The sequence below is a fragment of the Dreissena polymorpha genome, chromosome 4, assembly GCF_020536995.1.
Source record: "Dreissena polymorpha isolate Duluth1 chromosome 4, UMN_Dpol_1.0, whole genome shotgun sequence".
Lineage (NCBI taxonomy): Eukaryota > Metazoa > Mollusca > Bivalvia > Myida > Dreissenidae > Dreissena > Dreissena polymorpha.
Window position 1 is genome coordinate 118,263,257 of NC_068358.1, and position 26,103 is coordinate 118,289,359.

Consider the following 26,103-nt stretch of genomic DNA (forward strand, 5'->3'; position numbering starts at 1 on the left):
AAAAATGGTGGATCCTGCGTAGTTAGGGGACTTTTATGGCTTGGCAATAGTCTTGTTTATTTAAATTTCCACAAATGTTCAACAGTATCAGATGATGTGTTGTGTGTGACACCAGTCTCCCTGCCTCAAATGACAAGGTCACATTAGGTCAAGGTCACACATGGCTTAAAACAACATTTCTGTACTTCAACTTGTCATTCATTTTAAAAAATTAACCTAAAATGTCAATCATATGAACAAAATATATTGCATGTAAAAATTGTCTTCCTAACTCGAAAGGTAAAGTTCAAACTTAAACATTAAGGGTTAAATAAGTCCATAAAGTAGCCTGTTGGAACTGAAACTTTATCATTCATTATGCACTTGTAAAATGATACACACAAAAAAGTTAAATATGTTGAGACTGTGTTTTATGTGTATCAACTGACTTCTAACCTAAAAGATCAAGGTCGAACAATAAGGTCAATGTTTAAATTTGGCTACATAACATATTTTCACACTGCAATTTTATCATTCATTGTCCATTTTAAAAAGCATATAGCAACTGCGTGAACCAGGAGGATTAGGTATGTCACATCTTTGTGAAAGGTCAAGGTCACACTAAAGGCTAAAGGTCAAACATGTTTATTAGTCAGCTTGTTAAATAAAAACAAGACTTATTCACTATTGGCTTGACATCTTTCCAACGGGCATCTTGTTTAACTTAGTTTTACTTGAAATCTTTTTAAATTTAGGGAAGGAAATTTAACAAATGAAAGGGTCTTAATTATCCCCACGCTTTTTGAAAAGCGTGGGGATATTGTGGTTATATCCTCCGTCTGTCCGGTTGTCGGTCTGTCTGTCGGTCCGTCCTTGCCACTATCTCCTTCTACACTATTAGCACTAGAACCTTGAAACTTACACACATGGTAGCTATGAGCATATGAGCGACCCTGCACTATTTGGAATTTTGATCTGACCCCTGGGTCAAAAGTTATGGGGGTTGGGGTGAGGCCGGGTCAGAGATTTTTTTACTCATTTTTTTTAGGATATTTTACTATAATTTCTTCATTTCTACACTGATTGTTTTCAAATTGATACTGAACCTCTCTTATGACAATACGGTCAATGTCAAATATGCATGGCCCCATAACCAACCCTGGGGTGCCACGCCCACCCAAAATTGCATTTTACTATAATTTCTTCATTTCTACACTGATTTACTTCAAATTGATACTAAACTTTCTTATGACAATATGGTCAATCTCAGCTATGCATGGCCCCATTACCAACCCTGGGGCGCCCCACCCACATAGGCCACGCCCACCTAAAATTGCCTTTTACTATAATTTCTTCATTTCTACACCGATTCACTTCAAATTGATACTGAACCTCTCTTATGACAATACGGTTAATCTCAACTATGCATGGCCCCATAACCAACCCTGGGGCGCCCCGCCAACATAGGCCACACCCACCCAAAATTGCCTTTTACTATAATTTCTTCATTTTACACAGATTCATTTCAAATTGAGACTAAACCTCTCTAATGACAATACGGTCAATCTCAACTATGCATGGCCCCATTACCAACCCTGGGGCACCCCGCCCACACAGACCACACCCATCCAAATTTGCCTGTACTATAATTTCTTCATTTCTACACCGATTCACTTCAAATTGATACTAAACTTCTCTTATGAAAATACGGTCGATCTCAACTATGCATGGCCCCATTACCAACCCTGGGGTGCCCCGCCCACATAGGCCACACCCACCCAAAATTGAATTTTACTATAACTTCTGCATTTTTACACAGATTCACTTCTAATTGATACTGAACTTCTCTAATGACAATACGGTCAATCTCAACTATGCATGGCCCCATTACCAACCCTGGGGCGCCCCTGGGTCAAACATGCGGCGTGGGGATACGCGTCAGCCTCTGCCGCGCCATTTCTAGTTTGAAATAATACAGTGTTCAGAATTTTGCAAAAGTACCATATACAGTAGCACTCTGTAGTGCCTTATTTATATACTTGAAATCATTTGATGATATCCAGGTTATTTCACTTATATATCCATAAAAATTTCATTACATCTGGAATTAATCCCAGATACTTGTGAACATTCCCTTATATCTTTATTTTTCCTTTATATCTTGATCATGATTGTTCATATATTTCACTTTTATAGATGTTCAGAGCAAGTTTTTATCTTGCATGTCTGTGATTTTTATTACTCCATTACATGTCTAGAGTCTGGGGGAGACGTGTGTATCGTGGTGACCTCAACAGCTGAGACCAAGGTGGGAGCGGTACGGGAGGCCTTCCAGACAGTCTTTGGCAAGGCCACTGTGTACGGAAAGGTAGGGCCTATGATCAAAGAGTATTTATATTCATGGTGACTTGATGATAGTAAGGTATAAATATCATAGAATAAATATCTTACAATAAGTATCATGCTTATTTATACCCCAACCCCACCCAACCTGCAAACAAAGTTTTACAAGAGGTTATTGGAGTCACCTTGTTGATTGGTCTGTTCTCATAAATTGCATAAAATCATGAAGTTTGTAATCAATACGAAGAGAAACAGGTAGTTTGCAATCCACTCTCCCTGCACAGTTATCCAACAGTTCATCAGATTTTACTGTCACTTAATCTTAGTCTTTTTATGGAAAATTCATACAAGTTTTTAAGTTTATGCCAACTACTTCCACATTCTTCGAGTGACGCAATTATTATGTACATGACACAACTTAAATGTGCAGTTATCTATTTATGTATTAGTGATGAGCCCTAGAACTTAGCCATGGGCAAGGCTTTAAAGTGACAAAAAATGCATGAATATTTTTATATGTGTACACATTTGTGACAAAACTCAAGTCATTGTTACTGTGGATTAAAAGGTATGGCACGATAAATATCACACACTATTTGCGTACAAGTTTAATCCATTATCTATATGACCGATTTAGTTCCATAGCAAGTTTATATGGAATTTTCACTATTTTCTTATCAGCGATTTTTATTTTTCTTTATAAAGAACCCATAAAAAGCACATTGCCATTCAAGGAAAAATTACAAAATACCCAATTGCCCTCTGAACAATTTTTAGAAGGAAAGAAATGTGGGCAATTTTGTATCAAAAGTGCATTATCGGCAAGTGAACAAATAAAATGAGCAATGGCCCTTTCAGCTAAAAGGCTTGTAAATGAATATTTAGAAGGAAATGGGTTTGTGCTATAACCTACCAAGCAATTAAGAATATTCATAATTTCTGGAGATTTCATGACACCAATAATCCCAATTTCACGTTTTTTTCTTGATTTTTCCCCCAAAAAATCTGCGTCAGAGCTGGTACTTCTCCCAATTTGGCAAAAATCGCTGCCTACATGGACTGAGCGTGCCTGACCAGCCAGGCAGCCCCAAACTGTATATGGACCTCAGCCGTTGACTTTTGTTTATATACAATTTTGGGCTGCCTGTCGGCTTATTATTATCACTTGCCGTTTGTCAGTCTATTATTCTGTCTGTTAGTCTGTCACAAAACTTTTCATAGCTATATATCAAAAACTATATATGGTATCAACCCTAATTCTTTAAAAGTTATTACTAAAGGTTGTCAAGTTGTCAATATTATATTTACTTACGGTAAGTTCGAACCATAGAGCTTCATAGGGAAACTTACTAAATGTTTTATTTAAAAAAAAATATTATTTTTAGCTCATCTTTTTTTTGAAAATAAAAAATGAGCTATTGTCATCACCTTGGCGTCGGGGTCGGCGTCGGCGTCTGGTTAAGTTTTGTGTTTAGGTCCACTTTTCTCAGAAAGTATCAATGCTATTGCATTCAAACTTGGTATACTTACTTCCTATCATGAGGGGACTGGGCAGGCAAAGTAAGATAACTCTGGCTTGCATTTTGACAGAATTATGTGCCCTTTTTATACTTAGAAAATTGAAAATTTTGGTTAAGTTTTGTGTTTAGGTCCATTTTATTCCTTAAGTATCAAAGCTATTGCTTTCATACTTGCAACACTTACTAACTATCATAAGGGGACTGTGCAGGCAAAGTAATGTAACTCTGACTGGCAATTTGACGGAATTATGTGCCCTTTTTATACTTAGAAAATTGAAAATTTGGTTAAGTTTTGTGTTAAGGTCCACTTTTTTCCTTAAGTATCAAAGCTATTGCCTTCATACTTGCAACACTTACTAACTATCGTAAGGGGACTGTGCAGGCTAAGTTATGTAACTCTGACTGGCATTTTGACGGAATTATGGGCCCTTTATACTTGAAAATTTGGTTAAGTTTTGTGTTTTGGTCCACTTTACCGCACTTTACCCCTAAAGTACCATCATAGATATTGCTTTCATACTTGGAACACTCGCAAACTATCATAAGGGGACAGTAAAGGACAAGTTGCATAACTCTGGTTGTCATTTTTATGGAATTATGGCCCTTTTTTGACTTAGTAACTTTGAATATATGGTTACATTTTGTGTTTAGATCCACTTTACTTCTAAAGTATTAAGGCTATTGCTTTTAAACTTCAAATACTTTCATGCTATAATGAGGGTACTGTACCTGGCAAGTTGAATTTTACCTTGACCTTGACCTCGATTGATACTTTGATTGATACTTCCCCCCCCCCCCCCCCCCCCCCGAATCCCCCCTCAATCCCCCCCCCTTTATTATTTTTTTTTAATGAAAGATCATCTAACAAATGACCACCACAATCTCACACTATACCCCCCAACCCCCCCCCCCCCCCCCAAAAAAAAATAGTTTCATATTTGGCATGCATGTGTATCTCATGAAGTTGCACATTTTGAGTGGTGGAAGTTCAAGGTCAAGGTCATTCTTCAAGGTCAAGGTTATCCTTTAAGGTCAAAAAAAAAAAAAAAAAAAAATTCAAAGCGGTGTTCTCATGAAGCTGCAGGTTTTGAGTGGTGTAAGTTCAAGGTCAAGGTCATCCTTCAAGGTCAAGGTCATCCTTCAAGGTGAAAGGTCAAAAAATAATAATTTCAAAGTGGCGTTCTTATGAAGCTGCACATTTTGAGTGGTGGAAGTTCAAGGTCAAGGTCATTCTTCAAGGTCAAGGTCATCCTTCAAGGTCAAAGGTCAAAAAAAATAATTCAAAGCGGCGTTTTCATGAAGCTGCACATTTTGAGTAGTGGAAGGTCAAGGTCATCGTTCAAAGTCAAGGTCATCCTTCAAGGTCAAAGGTAAAAAAATATATAAAAAATTCAAAGCAGCGTTATAATGAAGCTGCACATTTTGAGTATGGGAAGTTCAAGGTCATCCTTCAAGGTCAAAAAATTAAAATTAACAAAAATTCAAAGCGGCGTTCTCATGAAGCTGCACATTTTGAGTGGTGGAAGTTCAAGGTCCAGGTCATCCTTCAAAGTCAAAGGTAAAAAAAAAATCATAGCAGCTTTCTCATGAAGCTGCACATTTTGAGTGGTGGAAGTTCAAGGTCAAGGTCATTCTTCAAGGTCAAGATCATCCTTCAAGGTTAAAGGTAAAAATATTAATTTTAAAGCGGCGTTATCATGAAGCTGCACATTTTGAGTTGGGGAAGTTTAAGGTCAAGGTCATCCTTCAAGGTCAAGGTCATCCTTCACGGTCAAGGTCATCCTTCAAGGTCAAAGGTCAAAAAAATATATTTCAAAGCGGCGTTCTCATAAAGCGGCACATTTTGAGTGGTGGAAGTTCAAGGTCAAGGTCATCCTTCAAGGTCAAAGGTAAAAGAAACAAAAAAAAAATTTCATAGTGGCGCAATAGGGGGCATTGTGTTTCTTACAAACACATCTCTTTGTTTTTTTCAAACATGGTTAAAAAACACAAATATTAATTTTTATTATTTTATTTTTGAAATACCGTCCCACCATCCCACCCAAGAATCCCCCCCCCCAAAAAAAAAAATTTTGTGCATTTTTTTGCATTTTTGGAAGATAATGTAATAAATGACCACACCCCCACACTATACAACCCTTTCCACTCCACCCCTCCCTCCTTTGTGATTGAAATTGAGATAGGTCTCTACACCTTTAAAAAGAAAAATAGATGAGCGGTCTGCACCCGCAAGGCGGTGCTCTTGTTTTTTTTTAATCTGTCAATTGGGAATTTTTTGGACAGCAATTGGGAAATTGGTACTTTTTTCTAATTGGGAAAGTGCCGTTTTCCGGTACTTTATTCAGAAGGAAAAATAATCGCTGAAATTTTAATATTGTACTTTTTCATCTGATCATCCTGAAGCATGTTTTTTTAAATACCATTTTAACTATTGGGTGGATTATGTTCAAACTTTCATGGTTGAATGACCTTAATGTTAAAGAAATTTGCCTTTTGTGTGTTTTTAGCTCACCTGAGAACAACATGCTCATGGTGAGATTTTGTGATCGCTTTTTGTCCGTTTTCTGTTGGCTATATATGGCTATAATAAAATCTTGTTAACACTCTAGAGGCCACATTTATTGTCTGATCTTCATAAAACTTGGTCAGAAGATTCATCCCAATAATATCTTGGACGAGTTCGAAAATGATGCCGGTTGGTTGAAAAACATGGCCGCCAGGGGGCGGGGCATTTTTAACCAGGTTTTCCGAAGGAAAAAACTGGTTATTAGATTGGCGAATGCGGGCGGGCTGGCTGGCTGGCTGGCTGGCTGGCTGGCGGGCTGGCTGGCGGGCGGGCGGAACAAGCTTGTCCGGGCCATAACTATGTCGTTCATTGTCAGATTTTAAAATCATTTGGCACATTTGTTCACCATCATTGGACGGTGTGTCGCGCGAAATAATTACGTCGATATCTCCAAGGTCAAGGTCACACTTTGAGTTCAAAGGTCAAAAATGGCCATAAATTAGCTTCTCCTGGCCATAACTATGTCATTCATTGTGAGATTTTAAAATCATTTGGCACATTTTTTCACCATCATGGGACGGTGTGTCGCACGAAAAAATCACGTCAATATCTCCAATGTCAAGGTCGCCACGACTAAAAATAGATTTTTTTTTAAAAACAAACTTACAAAGGTGGTTAATTTTGTTTGTTCATTTCAAAAGTTCAGTTTGAGTTTTCTCCCTTTATCAGATTTTTTTTTCCACAATGAAAACCTGGTTTTGTGACAATTTTGTCCCTTGTTCCTTATATGGCTATACTTAAACCTTGTTAACACTCTAGAGGCCACATTTATTTTCCGATCTTCATGAAACTTGCTCAGAATATTTGTCCCACTGATATCTTGGACGAGTTCAAAAATGGTAACCTTTGCTTGAAAAACATGGCTGCCAAGGGGCAGAGCATTTTTCCTTATATGGCTATATATGGCTATAGTAAAATCTTGTTAACACTCTAGAGGCCACATTTACTGTCTGATCTTCATGAAACTTGGTCAGAAGATTCATCCCGATAATATCTTGGAAGAGTTCAAAAATGATGCCGGTTGGTTGAAAAACATGGCTGCCAGGGGACGGGGCATTTTTCCATATATGGCTATAGTAAAACCTTGTTAACACTCTAGAGGCCACATCTATTGTCCAATGTTCATGAAACTGGTCAGAACATTTGTCCCAATAATATCTTGTTATCTCAGGTGAGCAACTTTGGGCCTTTCAGGCCCTCTTGTTCTATTATGTGATATATTGTTGTCTGAAGCTTTTGTTTTCAACTTTCAATTTTTTAAGGCCCTCTTGTGCTATTATGTGATATATTGTTGTCTGAAGCTTTTGTTTTCAACTTTCAATTTTTCAGTGGATCACGCTCAAACTTTTACAATTTTATAACCTTAATGTAAAGAGAAATTTTTCTTTTTTTCCACCACACAAAAAATAGTCCCTAATTTGTAATTTAAAATCCTCTTGAAGCATTTGGTGGACCTTTTGCAAACTAGAACTGTTGAATGACCAAAATGATTTAAAATGATTGTAAAGGCATGGGCTAAGACGAGATTTATCAGACCTATGATCACTTGAAATTTTTTCCACTTTACATTAAAGCGAGATTATGCGATTTTGTCAAATGTTTATGAATTTATATAAAATGTGTTAAAAAAATATTAAACATACATTTCAATATAAATTAAAATAAAAGTTAAGAAGAAAAAAGCAAAATAAGCCAGATATTTAATTCTGAAATCGAAAATGTCTGTACAGTCGAATTCAAATAGTTTTCATCCGATGTTCAGTAAACTTGGTCAGAAGTTGTATCTAGACAATATCTAGGTCAAGTTCGAATATGGGTCATGTCGGGTCAAAAACTAGGTCAGGGTCACTTAGTGCATTTCAAGGATTAAGCATGGTTTCCGCTCTCTAAGTGAAGAAGTTTTCATCCGATCTTCACCAAATTTGGTCAGAAGTTGTATCTAGACAATATCTAGGTCAAGTTCGAATATGAGTCATGCCCGGTCAAAGACTCGGTCACGGGGTAGCTAAGTGCATTTCAAGGATTTAGCATGGTGTCCGCTCTCTAATTCAAGTAGTTTTCATCCGATCTTCACCAAATTGGTCAGAAGTTGTATCTAGACAATATCTTGGTCAAGCTCAAATATGGGTTATGCCGGATCAAAAACTAGGTCACGGGGTCACTTGGTGCATTTCAAGGATTAAGCATGGTTTCCGCTCTCTAACTGAAGAAGTTTTCATCCGATCTTCACCAAATTTGGTCAGAAGTTTATCTAGACCATTTCTAGGTCAAGTCGAATATGGGTCATCCCGGGTCAAAAACTAGGTCACAGGGTAATTAAGTGTATTTCAAGGATTAAGAATAGTGTCTGCTCTCTTATTGAAGTAGTTTTTATTAGATCTTCACCAAATTTGGTCAGAAGTTGTGTGTACATGATATTTAGGACAAGGTCAAATATGGGTCATGCAGGGTCAAAAACTAGGTAATGAGGTCACCAAGTGCAATTCAAGCATTTAGCATGGTGTCCGCTCTCTAATTGAAGTAGTTTTCCTCTGATTTTCACCAAATTTGGTCAGAAGTTTTATCTACATGATGTCAAAAAACTTCAAACGGGCGTATCTTGTGACACTTTGGCACTCTTGTTAATTCCTGCAACGATATCTATTCATACGACACACGAACACTAACTGATCCTAATCAAAAGACGAATGCTTCGGTTATTGTAGGAAAATATTTACGAAATATCTTTGTCACAATCGGCTCGGAAGCTAATTTGTCTTTGCTACATTTGATGAAATTCGTCTTCAATTTATAATTTTTCTTGCCTATTTTGTTATAATTGAAACATATTTTTATCAATATATTGCAATTCAGAACATATAAAAATCGTATAATCTCGCTTTAAATTGTCCCTAACTTCAACTACTTTCTAACTTCTGATTGAAATTCGCTTGAATATTCACATTTATTCCCTTAAATGATATCTATAGATCAATAAAAGGTCCCATACAAAGTGTCCACACTTTGTAAATTCATAAAACATCTATACTATATAGTTAAAAAATAATATTTCTTTCTTTACTTCATCATTCCTTTCCAAAGGCAAGCACCGCAACGACTGCAGCACAGCCGGTGGGTTTCACTTCCGGCGTTAAAGGGGCCCAGGAACGGATACAGAACCTTCGCCAGTCCGCCAGCATACCTGACAACCAGCCAATTGTGTCCCTGGAGGGATTCATTGTGGAAATGCTTCCTGACAGGTGAGATTTAAAGAATAAACAAGCATTTCTCAGCATTTCATGTGTTTATGAATTATGGGGTAATTATGCCTAATTTGCATCAAAGCTGATAAAGAAACAATAGCTACACATAGCATTCATATGATTGTTTTAAAATGGCATCAGTCAGCCTCTTGTTTATGAAGAATTCCTTCCTCGTTTTCATAGCATTGCCATGTTTCATGTTGATTGATTTTTTAACTAAATTGGCCTTTGAATACTAAATTTTAAAATGCTCCTCGATCACAACAATTTTGTGTTGCTCATATGCAATTGAAAAAAAAATCAGCGGATATTCTTTAAAATCCTGCTTATGTTTTGACAAACTTTTATTGTGTTTGTATTGAAGTAAATTTAAATTACTAAAATTTCTCTTCAATGACTAAAATGTCTCTTTATGTTTATGAGTAACAGCACATTTAAAATCTGGATCCTGTGGTAATCAAATAAATAATGATTTAAAAAAAATGAATTTCAGTAAAACAAGGTTTTTTGCTCATCTATTTTTGGAAAAAAAAATATGAGCTATTGTCATTACCTTGGCGTCGGCGTCCGGTTAAGTTTTGCGTTTAGGTCCACTTTGCTCAGAAAGTATCAATGCTATTGCATTCAAACTTGGTACACTTACTTACTATCATGAGAGGACTGGGCGGGCAAAGTAAGATAACTCTGGCGTGCATTTTGACAGAATTATGTGCCCTTTTTATACTTAGAAAATTGAAAATTTTGGTTAAGTTTTGTGTTTAGGTCCATTTTATTCCTTAAGTATCAAAGCTATTTCTTTCATACTTGCAATACTTACTAACTATCATAAGGGGACTGTGCAGGCAAAGTAATGTAACTCTGACTGGCATTTTGACAGAATTATGTGCCCTTTATACTTATAAAATTGAAAATTTTGTTAAGTTTTGTAAACTATCATAGATATTGCTTTCATACTTGGAACACTCGCAAACTATCATAAGGGTACAGTAAAAGGACAAGTTGCATAACTCTGGTTGTCATTTTAACGGAATTATGGCCCTTTTTCGACTTTGAATATATGGTTAAATTTTGTGTTTCGATCCATATTACTTCTAAAGTATCAAGGCTATTGCTTTCAAACTTCAAATACTTTCATGCTATCATGAGGTTACTGTACCTGGCAAGTTGAATTTTACCTTGACCTTTGAATGACCTTGACTCTCAAGGTCAAATTATTAAATTTTGCTAAAAATGCAATAACTTCTTTATTTATGATTAGATTTGATTGATACTTTGATAAAACTACTCTTACCTGACATACAATAGACTCCACCCAAACCATCCCCCGTGCCCTCCCCCCGAATCCCCCCCCCTATTTTTTTTTTTTTTTTTTTTAAGATCATCTCACAAATGACCACCACACCCTCACACTATACCCCACCCCACCCCCCTCCCCCAAATCCCTCCCCCCTATATTTTTTTTTTTTTAAGATCATCTCACAAATGACCACCACACCCCTCACACTATAAAATACCCTCCTCATGCCCCCCCCCCCGAATCCCCCCCCCCCTTTTTTTTTTTAAGATCATCTCACAAATGACCACCACACCCTCACACTATACTATCCCCCCCCCCCCCCCACCCCCCCCGATTCCCCCCCCTAATTTTTTTAATTTTTTTAAATCATCTCACAAATGACCACCACACCCTCATACTATACTATACCCTCCCCCCCACCCCACTCCCCCAAATATTTTTTTTTGAAACGATTAAAAAACACAAATATTTATTTTCATTATTTTATGTTTGAAATACCGTCCAACCATATCACCCAAGAATACCCCCCTCTCCCCCTCTCCCCCCCCCCCCCCCCCCCCCCCCCCCCCAAGGAATTCCCCCCCCCCCCCTATTTTTTTTTTTTTTTTTTTTAAGATCATCTCACAAATGACCACCACACCCTCACACTATACCCCCCCCCCCCCCACCCCATCCCCCACCCCCATTTTTTTTTTTTAAATGGTTAAAAAACACACAAAAATATTTTTATTATTTTATGTTTGAAATACTGTCCAACCATCGCACCCAAGAATCCGCTCCCCCCCCCCCCAGCCACCACCCCCTCATGGGGGAGCATAAAAAGCAAAGTATATTAAAATATTCATTAAATCGCCCTGTTAAGATATTCTTGGACTGGCTCCATCCCCTTTCACCCATATGAATATGCCCTGGTTGATGCAGCTCAGTATGTTGATGGAGAGCCACATTGGGTATGTTATTTAAGTTTTTTGTCCAACAGAAAATGAGAATTTGTGGTTGCCATGGTTACAGAAGTTAAGACTAAAATTGCAATCCTGCCAGAATAATTTAAAATTACTGAGCTTGGTTGATGGAACTTGGTATGTGTATAGAGGGCCATATGGTGAATATGTGACAGAAATAATTGAAAACTTACATTTGCATCCTGCTATAACTAAAAAGTATTTTAAAAAATAAATCACCCTTACCGCTTGGATAGGCATTTTGATGCATTTTGTGTCCCTAAGAAAATCAAATTATATTAAAAGACCTTTCTGCCAGCCTGATGTTAAAAAGACTTCATTTCCAAACCTAAGATACTGATGATCAGTAAACAGCATAAAACCTGAACAACCTGTGAGTTGCACGCAGGCTGTTCTAGTTTATGCTGATTCCATATAGCAATTTTAAGTTTGCTTATGAGCGCAAATAGGTTAATGAATGTCTTTTGGTCTTACTCCATGAACCAGGTATGGGACTGCTGTTTTGTCTCTGATAAAGCTCTTGTATAAATTATTTTTAACAAACGTATGTTATGTCTTAGTCAACTTTCAATATGTGTTTGTTTGAATGAAAATACTATGGTTGAACAGTTATTATTAGCTCGGCTGTTTTCGGAGAAAATCCGAGGTATTGTCATAGCCAGCCTGCCGTCTGCCGTCCGCGTCGTGCTAAAACCTTGACAATTGTCTCTACAACCAAAGTGCTTCCACCTACAACTTTGAAACTTTATATGTAGATGCACCTTGATGAGTTCTACATGCAACACCCATTTTGGGGTCACTAGGTCAAAGGTCAAGGTCACTGTGACCTCTAAAAAAAATAAAATCTGACAAGCTTTTATTTATTCAAAACTGCACCTGCAGCCGAGTGTTGGCACCCGTTATGCGGTGCTCTTGTTTTAAATATAACACTCTCTTTGTCACTATTTATGTGCTTGTACTACCAATAGTACAATTGTCTTGCAGATGGTACGAGTTAAGCTGTCTAATTCTTCAAGACCCCGTGCACAGAATTGATCTACAGACATTTTCCCAGCCCGCCCCAATACCAGCTGAATACATACTGAAAATCCAGGACCAGACAGATAAAGACTACCCGCTGCGCTGGTCTGGTTTTAGCGTGACAGTAGGTCAGGTGATAGAGGAGGCGTGTCCACACATAGGTCACACTGACTGGCAGCTAGGGGTCACCGGTGTCAGCAGGCGGGAATCTCTGTGCTTGGCAGCGAAAGCCCTAGCGTACATGTACAAGCAGAGACTTCCCACGTCATTTGAGTCTTGAAGTGTACTTGTTGATTTCCAGTCAGTCACATCAGAAATTAAATGTAAATGTTGTACAAATGTACATACAATCTGGTGTTTTATTTATTGTCCCCTACCGGTTTCACCGGAGGGAACTTGTGGTTTGCACTCCGTCTGTCTGTCAGTCTGTCTGTCAGTCAGTCCATCACACTTTTCTGGATCCTGCGATAACTTAAAGTTCTTAATATTTTTTCATGAAACTTGCAACATGGATAGATGGCAATATGGACATTATGCACGTCATTTCATTTTGTTCCTACGTCAAAAATTGTGGTTGCTATGGCAACCAAAAAATAATAATAAAAATTCTGAAAATGGTGGAATTTCCGACAATGTTGGAGCCAGTAGGGGACCATATTGCTTGACAATAGCTTTGTTGATCTATATATATTATATGATGTATTTATGCATGGATTAATATGTGATATTAGCATTTGCGTCATTATTTTGTTTAGGCTAGGGTACTGTTTATTTGATTTTTGTTTATAGAAGGCATTCAATTGATTGTGGTAATTTTAACCGATTTTGGAACAAGACATTATAATATTACATGTAACACTTGTGAAATCCATATCAACAGATTGCAGATATTCAAACAAGCCTGTAAACAAATATGCTTTGTGTTTTACTATAAATGTAGGGGCAGATGTAATACTTATTTCACTAAAAACGGAATTCCTTGTAAATTTTAATAGCAATAACTGTTACTCATTAACATTAAGAATGATAGTAAATTACAATCAGTCTACTGAATTTACTTAAAATTATTTTGTTAAAAATTGAAACATAACTCATAGTAGCAAAAGTCTGTAACTGTTTTTAAAGTAACGTTAAGTTAGAAAAAACAAAACAAGAAGTGAATCATAGCAAAATATTTTGATAATATGAAAGTACATTATAAAAGTGCTGTTACTGCAACATTATTCTTATTTCTTATGGTTTTAGGATCATTCTGTTATGTATTACTGCAGGATGTTGCTGACAAAACTTTTGTTGATAGTTTTGAATGTTCCTGGCTTATCAAACATTTTTTTTTTGTAATTTGCAAGATCTTCAATGCAAAATTTCTTAAAATTTAGGACCTTATGCAAATATCTGGCTTTTAGGGGTCTGCAAGGTTTTATTTTCTCAAATGACCTATGTATTGTAATTCAGTACATAGGAAGCTTGTGGGGAACTTGTTCTCTTTGTATTTTGGAGAAACATACATGAAAGACTCAGCTAAGGAGCCGTAATACCAATGCACTGAGTTTGAGTTCAAGATAAAGTTTATTATTGGTGAATACAGCTCAGTTTTGTGTTAATTCTTAAATGAGCCACAGCATGCTAAAATGTTTCTTACTCCAGATGCTGGCTTCAGTCTGGTCAGGAGCTACCCTGCAGATGCTGGCTTCAGTCTAGTCAGGGGCTACCCTGCAGATGCTGGCTTCAGTCTGGTCAGGAGCTACCCTGCAGATGCTGGCTTCAGTCTGGTCAGGACCTACCCTGTCAGCTGTAGTAAAGCAATGTTTCTTACTTCAGATGCTGGCTTCAGTCTGGTCAGGACCTACCCTGTCAGCTGTAGTAAAGCAATGTTTCTTACTTCAGATGCTGGCTTCAGTCTGGGCAGGACCTACCCTGTCAGCTGTAGTAAAGCAATGTTTCTTACTTCAGATGCTGGCTTCAGTCTGGTCAGGACCTACCCTGTCAGCTGTAGTAAAGCAATGTTTCTTACTTCAGATGCTGGCTTCAGTCTGGTCAGGACCTACCCTGTCAGCTGTAGTAAAGCAATGTTTCTTACTTCAGATGCTGGCTTCAGTCTGGTCAGGACCTACCATGTCAGCTGTAGTAAAGCAATGTTTCTTACTCCAGATGCTGGCTTCAGTCTGGTCAGGAGCTACCCTGCAGATTCTGGCTTCAATCTGGTCAGGAGCTACCCTGCAGATGCTGGCTTCAGTCTGGTCAGGAGCTACCCTGCAGATGCTGGCTTCAGTCTAGTCAGGGGCTACCCTGCAGATGCTGGCTTCAATCTGGTCAGGACCTACCCTGCAGATGCTGGCTTCAGTCTAGTCAGGGGCTACCCTGCAGATGCTGGCTTCAGTCTGGTCAGGAGCTTCACTGCAGATGCTGGCTTCAGTCTGGTCAGGAGCTACCCTGCAGATGCTGGCTTCAGTCTGGTCAGGAGCTACCCTGCAGATGCTGGCTTCAGTCTGGTCAGGAGCTACCCTCCAGATGCTGGCTTCAATCTGGTCAGGACCTACCCTGTCAGCTGTAGTAAAGCAATGTTACTTACTTCAGATGCTGGCTTCAGTCTGGTCAGGACCTACCCTGTCAGCTGTAGTAAAGCAATGTTTCTTACTCCAGATGCTGGCTTCAGTCTGGTCAGGAGCTACCCTGTCCTTACTCCAGATGCTGGCTTCAGTCTGGTCAAGAGCTACCCTGTCCTTACTCCAGATGCTGGCTTCAGTCTGGTCAAGAGCTACCCTGTCCTTACTCCAGATGCTGGCTTCAGTCTGGTCAGGAGCTACCCTGCAGATGCTGGCTTCAGTCTGGTCAGGAGCTACCCTGTTCTTACTCCAGATGCTGGCTTTAGTCTGGTTAGGAGCTACCCTGCAGATGCTGGCTTCAGTCTGGTCAGGAGCTACCCCGTTCTTACTCCAGATGCTGGCTTCAGTCTTGTCAGGAGATACCCTGCAGATGCTGGCTTCAGTCTGGTCAGGACCTACCCTGTCAGCTGTAGTAAAGCAATGTTTCTTACTTCAGATGCTGGCTTCAGTCTGGTCAGGAGCTACCCTGTTCTTACTCCAGATGCTGGCTTCAGTCTGGTCAGGAGATACCCTGCAGATGCTGGCTTCAGTCTGGTCAGGACCTACCCTGTCAGCTGTAGTAAAGCAATGTTTCTTACTTCAGATGCTGGCTTCAGTCTGGTCAGGAGCTACCCTGTTCTTACTCCAGATGCTGGCTTCAGTCTGGTCAGGAGCTACCCTGCAGATGCTGGCTTCAGTCTGGTCAGGAGCTACCCTGCAGATGCTGGCTTCAGTCTAGTCAGGGGCTACCCTGCAGATGCTGGCTTCAATCTGGTCAGGACCTACCCTGCAGATGCTGGCTTCAGTCTAGTCAGGGGCTACCCTGCAGATGCTGGCTTCAGTCTGGTCAGGAGCTTCACTGCAGATGCTGGCTTCAGTCTGGTCAGGAGCTACCCTGCAGATGCTGGCTTCAGTCTGGTCAGGAGCTACCCTGCAGATGCTGGCTTCAGTCTGGTCAGGAGCTACCCTCCAGATGCTGGCTTCAATCTGGTCAGGACCTACCCTGTCAGCTGTAGTAAAGCAATGTTACTTACTTCAGATGCTGGCTTCAGTCTGGTCAGGACCTACCCTGTCAGCTGTAGTAAAGCAATGTTTCTTACTCCAGATGCTGGCTTCAGTCTGGTCAGGAGCTACCCTGTCCTTACTCCAGATGCTGGCTTCAGTCTGGTCAAGAGCTACCCTGTCCTTACTCCAGATGCTGGCTTCAGTCTGGTCAAGAGCTACCCTGTCCTTACTCCAGATGCTGGCTTCAGTCTGGTCAGGAGCTACCCTGCAGATGCTGGCTTCAGTCTGGTCAGGAGCTACCCTGTTCTTACTCCAGATGCTGGCTTTAGTCTGGTTAGGAGCTACCCTGCAGATGCTGGCTTCAGTCTGGTCAGGAGCTACCCCGTTCTTACTCCAGATGCTGGCTTCAGTCTTGTCAGGAGATACCCTGCAGATGCTGGCTTCAGTCTGGTCAGGACCTACCCTGTCAGCTGTAGTAAAGCAATGTTTCTTACTTCAGATGCTGGCTTCAGTCTGGTCAGGAGCTACCCTGTTCTTACTCCAGATGCTGGCTTCAGTCTGGTCAGGAGATACCCTGCAGATGCTGGCTTCAGTCTGGTCAGGACCTACCCTGTCAGCTGTAGTAAAGCAATGTTTCTTACTTCAGATGCTGGCTTCAGTCTGGTCAGGAGCTACCCTGTTCTTACTCCAGATGCTGGCTTCAGTCTGGTCAGGAGCTACCCTGCAGATGCTGGCTTCAGTCTGGTCAGGAGCTACCCTGCAGATGCTGGCTTCAGTCTGGTCAGGAGCTACCCTCCAGATGCTGGCTTCAATCTGGTCAGGACCTACCCTGTCAGCTGTAGTAAAGCAATGTTTCTTACTTCAGATGCTGGCTTCAGTCTGGTCAGGACCTACCCTGTCAGCTGTAGTAAAGCAATGTTTCTTACTCCAGATGCTGGCTTCAGTCTGGTCAGGAGCTACCCTGTCCTTACTCCAGATGCTGGCTTCAGTCTGGTCAGGAGCTACCCTGTTCTTACTCCAGATGCTGGCTTCAGTCTGGTCAGGAGCTACCCTGTCAGCTGTAGTAAAGCAAAGGTTTCATGGTCTCATTGGGGGACTGGGTAGCTCCTGACCAGACAGGGCAATTGCGTAGGGTAGTTTGGAGCTACGCTTGCTGCATTTGGCATGAAAAACATTAAAGCAAGATGTGGGTTAAATACGTATGCGTTATTGGTGCATTCTCAGTTTAAGTGTAAATTTTTGTGTTATTTATTTTTGTATGAAAATAGGTTTATGTTTATATTTTGTTAACTAATATCTTAGTATATGTTCCTACATAGAAACATTTTATTTTATGTTTGTTAATTCGTGTGTTTTTTCTTATTGTAGATATATTTGGTTTATTTAATCACACCGTATATAAACTTGCTGGTGTTGAATGGATTAATGTGTCGTGTTAATTAGTGCAGATTAATGATAAATTCAGAAGTTACACAGTATTAGCAAATGTGTAATCTGCAAAAATAATATATTGAATTTGTTGAAGCAACTATATACCCAGAGATTCATAGCTCAGAATATTGATATGATGCTGGACCATCTTCATACCTTCTGTGTTTTTAAAAGCGATGGGGGAAAAAAAGTGCAGACTACAGACAAAATGATGAAATCAGTACATGTACTTCTATGCATATCCCTGACATTTAGTTTCTAAGCAAACAATTTTAATCTGAATGATTACTTTTAAAAGTTTCTTTTTTGTAGCATTGAATTGGAAATAAATCATTTATTATATGTAGCTATTACATTACGATAAATCTAGTCTTTCCAAATCGTTAACAAAATAAATAAATATCCAACTTCTAACTTATTATTGTTGATATTGTGTTGTTTATTGAGTAGCTAGTATTAATTATGCTCCCTTTCGAAGAAGAGGGGGTATATTGTTTTGCTGGATGTCGGTCGGTTTATCGATAGACCAGTTCGTTTCCTATCAATAACTCGTATACGAATTGACTGATTGGCTTGATACTTAACATGTGCAATTGCCTAGGACAGTACATAACCCCCACTGAAATTGGGGTCACTGTCACAATATGTGTGAAAATCGTTTCCGATCAATAACTTGTCAACGCATTGACTGATTGGCTTGATACTTCCCATGTGCATTTACCTTGGGCAGTAAATGACCCCTATTGAAATTTGGTTCACTTGGTCAAAGATCACTGTTGTAATAAGTGTGAACAAAGTTTCCGATCAATATCTCGTCAACTAATGGACCGATTGGTTTGATACTTTAAATGTGAATTGGCCAATTAAAATAGGTGTCACTAGTTCAAAGGTCAAGGTCACGGGACATTAAGTGTTAAATTGGTTTTTTTTCGATGTCATCAAAGGATTGAATGATGGGTGTCAAGGCCCTGTTTGGGGGGGCATTTGTCTCTGACCCCGGAGCTCTTGTATGAATTTTACATTCAAGTAAATATTGCGTTCTTAACCTTCTGTTAAAGCGAGTTTTTCTGTCAAAGACACAGTCACATATTGGGCCATTAGATTTAATATGGATATGCATAGCCACAAAGTGTGCAATTGAATGTGACTTGGATCTCAAAAGATGAATCGTATGAATTTTTTGAACAAATTAACGTCATAAAAGGCCAGAATTATTGTTTAAATTGATGTTGTGATATTAGATGATCGGATATATAAATACATAGTAAAGAGCGGTGTGTATACATTTATCTTTATGGTAGGTTGTATATGCATGTATTAGCGAATGACAACACAATGGTTAACTCCTGATTGTCCCACATTTTTATGCCCCCCTTCGAAGAAGAGGGGGTATATTGCTTTGCTCATGTCGGTCTGTCAGTCGGTCCGTCCACCAGGTGGTTTCCAGATGATAACTCAAGAACGCTTGGGCCTAGGATCATGAAACTTCATAGGTACATTGATCATGACTGGCAGATGACCCCTATTGATTTTGATGTCACTAGGTTAAAGGTCAAGGTCACGGTGACCCAAAATAGTAAAATGGTCTTTGGATGATAACTCAAGAATGCATACGCGGCCAACAGGGCGAACTCTGAACAATATAACAGAAGCAACTGGTGTGTAATCCTAAATCTATAATTATCAGTCCAATGAAACATCATCCTTTGAGTAAAATAAAGAGGATCAGTAAAAATATCAGAATATGAGATTTTTTGTATATTTTGTATATTAAATATTGTGTTAATGTTTAATTTTGTTGATTAATGTAAATATAAGCAGGACAGGGGAGGTAATACACTATTATATCTTTCTTATATACAGGGGAAACAAATGCAATAAGTTTAAATTTCATGTTCAATGAATAGAGGATATTTATCATGTCAGTGTGAGACCATTTGTTATTTCTTATTATCACATTTTATTATTACTTTGACAAAACAACACTTACCTGAATACCACAATGGATTCCACCCAAACAATACCCCACGCCCCTACCAGAATCCCCTCATCCCCCAATTTTTTTTTTAAACATCTAATAAAGGACCACACCCCACAGGAGACCCCCTCGCACCCCCCCACCCCCTACCCGGCCCCCCACCCCCCGACCCCCACCCCCCCGACCCCCCCCCAAGGAGGGGGAAACAGCGAAGAAAAGGACCACACCCCACAGGAGACCCCCTCCCCCCCCCGACACCCCCCACCCCCCGACCCCCCCCCCCCCCCAAATTTTTTTTTTTTTTTAAACATCTTATAAATTACCCCACCCACATTATTACCGCCTCTCACCCCCACCCCCCACCCCCAATTTTTTTTAAACATGGGATAAAGGACCACACCCCACATTATACCCCCGCGCACCCCAACCCCCCTACCCCCCCCCCCCGTCACCCCCCCCCCACCCCCACAAGATTTTTTTCAACATCTAATAAATTACCACACACCCACATTATACCCCCCTCTCACTCCCCCCTATCCCCCCACCCCCACCCCCCACCCACAATTTTTTTTTTTTTTTTAAACATCTAATAAATTACCACCCCCCACATTATTACCCCCTCTCACCCCCACCCCCCCCCCCCCAATTTTTTTTTTAAACATCTTATAAATTACCACACCCCACATTATACCCCCTCTCACCCCCCCCCCTACCCCCCCCCGAATTTTTTTTTTTTTTAAACATCTAATTAATTACCACACCCCACATTATACCCCCCCGCTCACCCCCCTACCCCCCTGGCCCCCCCCCCCAATTTTTTTTTTCAAACATCTTATAAATTACCACACCCCATATTATACCCCACTCGCACTCCCCCCTTGATCATGACTGGCAGATGACCCCTATTGATTTTCAGGTCACTAGGTCAAGGTCACAGTGACTCGAAATACCGGTAGTACAATGGTTTCCGGATGATAACTTACATTAGGTCAAATGTCAAGGTCACAGTGACAAAAAACGTATTCACACAACGGCTGCCACAACAACTGACAGCCCATATGGGGGGCATGCATGTTTTACAAACAGCCCTTGTTAATTTAAGAATAAAAATCGATAACGGAAAATCCATGTAAGTCGCATGCCTTGGGCTAAAATCCAACTAGTTAGGTTCAAATTGTTATACCCCATTACCAGTTCAAATTGTTATAGCCCATTACCATTAGTAATGGGGGCTCCCATTACCATTAGTAATGGGGGCTATATAGGAGTCACTTTGTCGATCTGTCTTGTCTGTCGGTTTGTCCCAAAATTTCATCCAATCTTCACCAAACTTGGTCACAAGTTGTGTCTAGATGATGTCTAGGTCAAGTTTGAATATGGGTCATGCCGGGTCAAAAACTAGGTCATGGGGTTACTTAGTGCATTTTAAACTGAAAGTTTGTCTAAACCATAACTAATTCATTTATCGTTAGATAAAATGACTTGGTACATTTGTTCACCATCATGAGACAGTGTATCATGCGAAAGAAGTACGTCGATATCTCCAAGGTCAAGGTCACACTTTTAGTTCAAAGGTCAAAAATGGCTATACTGAGTTTGTCCGGACCATAACTATGTCATTTAATGTAAGATTTTAAAATCATTTGTCACAGTTGTTCACCATCATTGGACGGTGTGTCATGCGAAAGAATTACGTCGATATCTCCAAAGTCGAGGTCACACTTTAAGTTCAAAGGTCAAAAATAGCTATAAATGAGATTGTCCGGGCCATTACTGTGTCGTTTGTTATGAGATTTTAAAATCATTTAGCACATTTGTTCACCATCATTGGACAGTGTGTCATGCGAAAGAATTACGTCGATATCTGCAGCGTCAAGGTCACACTGTGAGTACAAAGGTCAAAAATGGCCATACATGATCTTGTCCGGGCCATAACTTTGTCATTCATTGGGATATTTTAAAATAACTCAGTACATTTGTTCACAATCATTGGACTGTGTGTCATGCGAAAGAATTACGTCAATGTCTCCAAGGTCAAGGTCACATTATGAGTTCAAAGGTAAAAAATGGCCATAAATGTGCTTGTCCGAGACATAACTATGCCGTTCATTGTGAGATTTTAAAATCATTTTGCACATTTGTTCACCATCATTGGACAGTGTGTCGCGCGACAGAATTACGTCAATGTCTCCGAGGTCAAGATCACACTTTGAGTTGAAAGATAAAAAATGTCCTTAAATGAGCTTGTCCTGGCCATAACTATGTTTTTCATTGTGAGCTTTTAAAATCATTTGGCACATTTGTTCACCATAATTGGAAGGTGTGTTATGCGAAAGAATAACGTTGATATCTCCAAGGTAAAGGTCACACTTTGAGTTCAAAGGTAAAAAATGGCCATAAATGAGCTTGTTCGGGCCATAACAATGTCGTTGATTGTGAGTTTTTATAATCATTTTGCACATTTGTTCACTATCATTGGACAGCGTGTCATGCGAAATAATTACGTCGATATCTGCAACGTCAAGGTGACACGGTGAGTTCAAAGGTCAAAAATGGCCATTCATGATCTTGTCCGGGCCATAACTATGTCATTCATTGGGATATTTTAAAATAACTCGGTACATGTGTTCACAATCATTGGACTGTGTGTCATGCGAAAGAATAACGTCAATGTATCCAAGGTCAAGGTCACACGTGGAGTTCAAAAGTCAAAAATGCAAAATCGCATTTAAACATAGTAAATAGCATTTCTTTAAACAACATTCCATTTTAAACACATATTTAACCCCGTTTTTCTCATTATAGACAAATATTCATTCCTACGCGGAACTATTTTGGCGGAAGCACAAATCCCCAAATCAGGGGAATGTGATGCGTCCTAGCATAGACGAGTTAACGCGTGACGTCACACGCACCTGCAAAGTTTAGACTCCGCCCACTGGTTGGCAAAAGAGGTGCAATTTATATAAGCGCATATAGAGAAGGTTGACGAAATCTTCGTTTTTAATGATAATCATGCACAATATCGAATATAATTTTACTAATTATGTCTGAATAAAACATTAGCATGCAAGGAAATGCATCTTTGGAACGATTTTATTGTTTTTATTATTATTTGTTTTTACTGACAACGAACTCGGGAGTGGAAACAATCTAAGAGCTCGGTATGTGGTTAAACAAAAAATCTCTCTACTTGGCACTTCATCGCGACCATTTTTAGTTAAAAACTTCTCAGAAAATGAAATTCTTTTAGAATGAATTAAATTTAATGAACGAAAACAAATAAGGATAAAAACAAACAACGAATAGGTCAATTGTATGTACGCGACATAGGGTAACTGATTTGAACCTTTATGTGTCTGGAAAAACTTACCTTCTTACACATTCAATAAATTCTTTTATTTAATGTAATTGTTTTATTTTATTGTTCACACTAATTTTGGCACTCTTTGTTGCAGCATTTATATCCCGGTGTATAATTGCACCTTTGTTATCACAAACCGATTATCTCGTTATGATCGGATACTGTCCAGACAATTACAAAGAAAACATGGTGTCATAAACCCAGGGACCTACACTTGGACCCCTGCATAAACCACATGTTGCAGACGAGTGTCTGGTCAGTAAACATAAGTCACGATACCTCTATGTCATCTCTTGGCATATTGAGCAATCATTTAAGCCACATTTTAAAGCTAAAAATACTGATAAGTTAATTATTTATGAAATATTTTAACAAAAATGAAGACATTTGTCGGAAATGTATTAACGGGAACGAGTGTATATATTTATTAGCCAGTTAAACTTAATAATACATTGTTTAATAACTATACATTTAAATATTGTGCAATTTAACTGCTATGCAATTAAGGTATTTAACGGGTACCGGCAAAAGTTAACTCCGCTATTATGTGTAAAGATTGTACATTACTGCAGGGTCCGAAACACGATCATGAACATAAGCAGTCACAAAAGGGGCCGTTAGATAAATTAAATATATGCATCTATCATAAAATGCTATATTTTTATCACTCCTTATTACTAATAGAGATTTCAATATACATGCAAAGACAGTTACATTTGGGTAATTAATATGCAGGGTTTTTCCGTTTGTATGGTAAATTGAATTTATATTCATTCAATGTAAACGAAACGTAAATTCATTCAATGTAAAAGAAAATTACCACAATATTTAAAAATAGTACTGTATTCCGCTTTTTAGGGCTTTTTTTATAATTGATTAAATGCACCTCTGACTCTATTGATCGCTGATGAAATAAAACACTATCCACACCACTTAAAATTATAATACAATTAAAATATGTTTTATTAGTGTTTAAATATAATTTATTCAAGTCTTATTATCAGAAAGAATACGGCTAATTTATTGTTTTGTTTTGTGGAATTGTCAGTATTAAGTCTTCCGATCACGTTTACTCTATGCTAATAACTACTTCGTATTTTTATGAAGAGAAAATTTTATTTGTGAATATACATTTATTTGGTACTAAATATGCTATATTTGCACTTTTTTTAAAGAGTTTTAATGTTTATTTCGTATTTATTATCAATTTATTGACTAAACAAAAGCCCTTTATACATGTTTTACGTTACTGTAACCAGTGTTTTTGCCAACCAGTCAGTGCGCATGCGCGGAAAATCCCGAATGTAAACAATAACAATTAACTCGTCTATAGAGGTGACAAAAACGAAGTGACGTCACCATCTACGTATAGAATGGTCATTCTATGGCAAGCGAAATGCACATTAATTCCTTAAACCACGGTTTAACAATTAACTATATAAACTTTGAACTTTGATCTATTTTTAAACACACTTTGAACTGCGGTTCAGTCTTAAACCCGGGTTTAAGGAATTAATGTGCAAACGGCACTTTGAACCCGGGTTCAAAGCCTCTTACCATATAGTTATCTGTTAAACCGTGGTTTAAGGAATTAATGTGCATTTCGCTTGCCATAGTTCTGTTCTGTTCTGTCCTGTACTTTCCCCCAATCTGATTGAGGCACTCTTGGCAGGTAGTCCAGCCAAGATAAGGTTTAAATCAAGTTTCACGTTTAAATCCGATAATGAATTCACATAAACACATTGAACTTTTCAGGCATGCCTTTATACATTATATACAGTACTTAAATCAGCAGACCGTGTTTCAGCATTGGTTCAAACTGCGGCTTAACACAGGTTTATTATGGTATATTGACAGATGATATATCATTTACCTTAAAATATTCGGTCGCGCATCATTATTGAAAGTTATTAAAAAATTATTATCGCTTACCATTTTTATGTGTGGTCTGTCTTATTAAGTGGGGTTAACAAAGGGGCCAGGTGTAAGCAGTTGCACTCTTTTATTGTGTAGATGGTAGATGTAGCATTGGCTGGCTCTTTCTATGCGTAGATGTAGTCGCATGGGTAGTTGTATGATACTTCTAATGTTTTTGTGGGAACAGTCCATAATAAGTTGTGTAAGGTCCTCCCTGGTGTCGAATAGTAAAAGTCGAAGGGGATGGACCTCTTCAATGACAAGTTGGACTGACCTTGACTTTGTTATATTGGGCTGTATTTGTCTGGAGGATATATGTTCGTGTTATTACTCTTGCTTTGATCTCTGCTTTTCGAACATCATGCTCCACTGGGAGAAACGACCTCCAAATGTTATGGGCTACTTTTGTAGGGTTTTTCTGTATTTGTATGTACTTAAGTGTAGGTTTCTGTTGAATTTCTTCAGACCACTTCTGCTGCCAATATTGATTGATGGCTTTGTCTATTATGGTTTTCCATTTGGGTTTTTCAATCGGATGCTCAAAAAGGTATCTGACGTCTGGGAGATTGTACTTTTGAAGAGCCTTCCTGGAGACTGAAGCTAAAGAGTGACTGTCATATGAAGCCATGGTAATTTGTCTAGAAAGTATGTTATACTCTGATGAGCCTTGGAGCCTAGAGATATTGATGAAGAGTGAGAGTCTTCGTCTATCTATGATCGACTCAATAGGATCACTGCCTAGGAGTAAATGAACTCCTGCAGTCTAAGTACGAGTTGGTAATTCTTGGAAGTGCTTAAACGTACTCCTTTGTTGTATGTCAAGCTATTCTATATCCCCTTTGGTGACCTTTAAGATTTCAACCCCATACAGAGCTCTTGGTATTGCATAGGTAT

At 38.9% G+C, this 26,103-nt stretch overlaps 2 protein-coding genes across 12 annotated transcripts in view; both read left to right on the plus strand.

Annotated features, from left to right (window-relative positions):
- Window positions 1-13,224, plus strand: part of LOC127879633 (protein PRRC1-A-like) — a 28,769-nt gene extending 15,545 nt beyond the window's left edge. For both annotated transcript variants that reach the window (XM_052426605.1, XM_052426606.1), the window contains exons 5-7: window positions 2,238-2,347; window positions 9,490-9,647; window positions 12,894-13,224. In XM_052426605.1, coding sequence (XP_052282565.1) covers window positions 2,238-2,347; window positions 9,490-9,647; window positions 12,894-13,209 — 584 coding nt within the window. In that variant the 3' untranslated portion in view covers window positions 13,210-13,224. The remainder of the gene's footprint in view (window positions 1-2,237; window positions 2,348-9,489; window positions 9,648-12,893) is intronic.
- A 1,336-nt stretch (window positions 13,225-14,560) lies between these two features.
- Window positions 14,561-18,364, plus strand: LOC127879620 (uncharacterized). 10 transcript variants are annotated; one of them, XM_052426574.1, is made up of 2 exons: window positions 14,561-17,124; window positions 17,410-18,364. In XM_052426574.1, exons 1-2 carry the CDS (start codon window positions 14,561-14,563, stop codon window positions 17,621-17,623), a joined length of 2,778 nt encoding a protein of 925 aa, XP_052282534.1. In that variant the 3' UTR covers window positions 17,624-18,364. The 10 variants fall into 10 exon arrangements, with proteins under 10 accessions (XP_052282534.1, XP_052282535.1, XP_052282541.1 ...); XM_052426575.1 differs by having other exon boundaries at window positions 14,561-16,512; window positions 16,978-18,364; XM_052426581.1 differs by having other exon boundaries at window positions 14,561-16,512; window positions 17,125-18,364.
- Window positions 18,365-26,103: the final 7,739 nt, after the last annotated feature.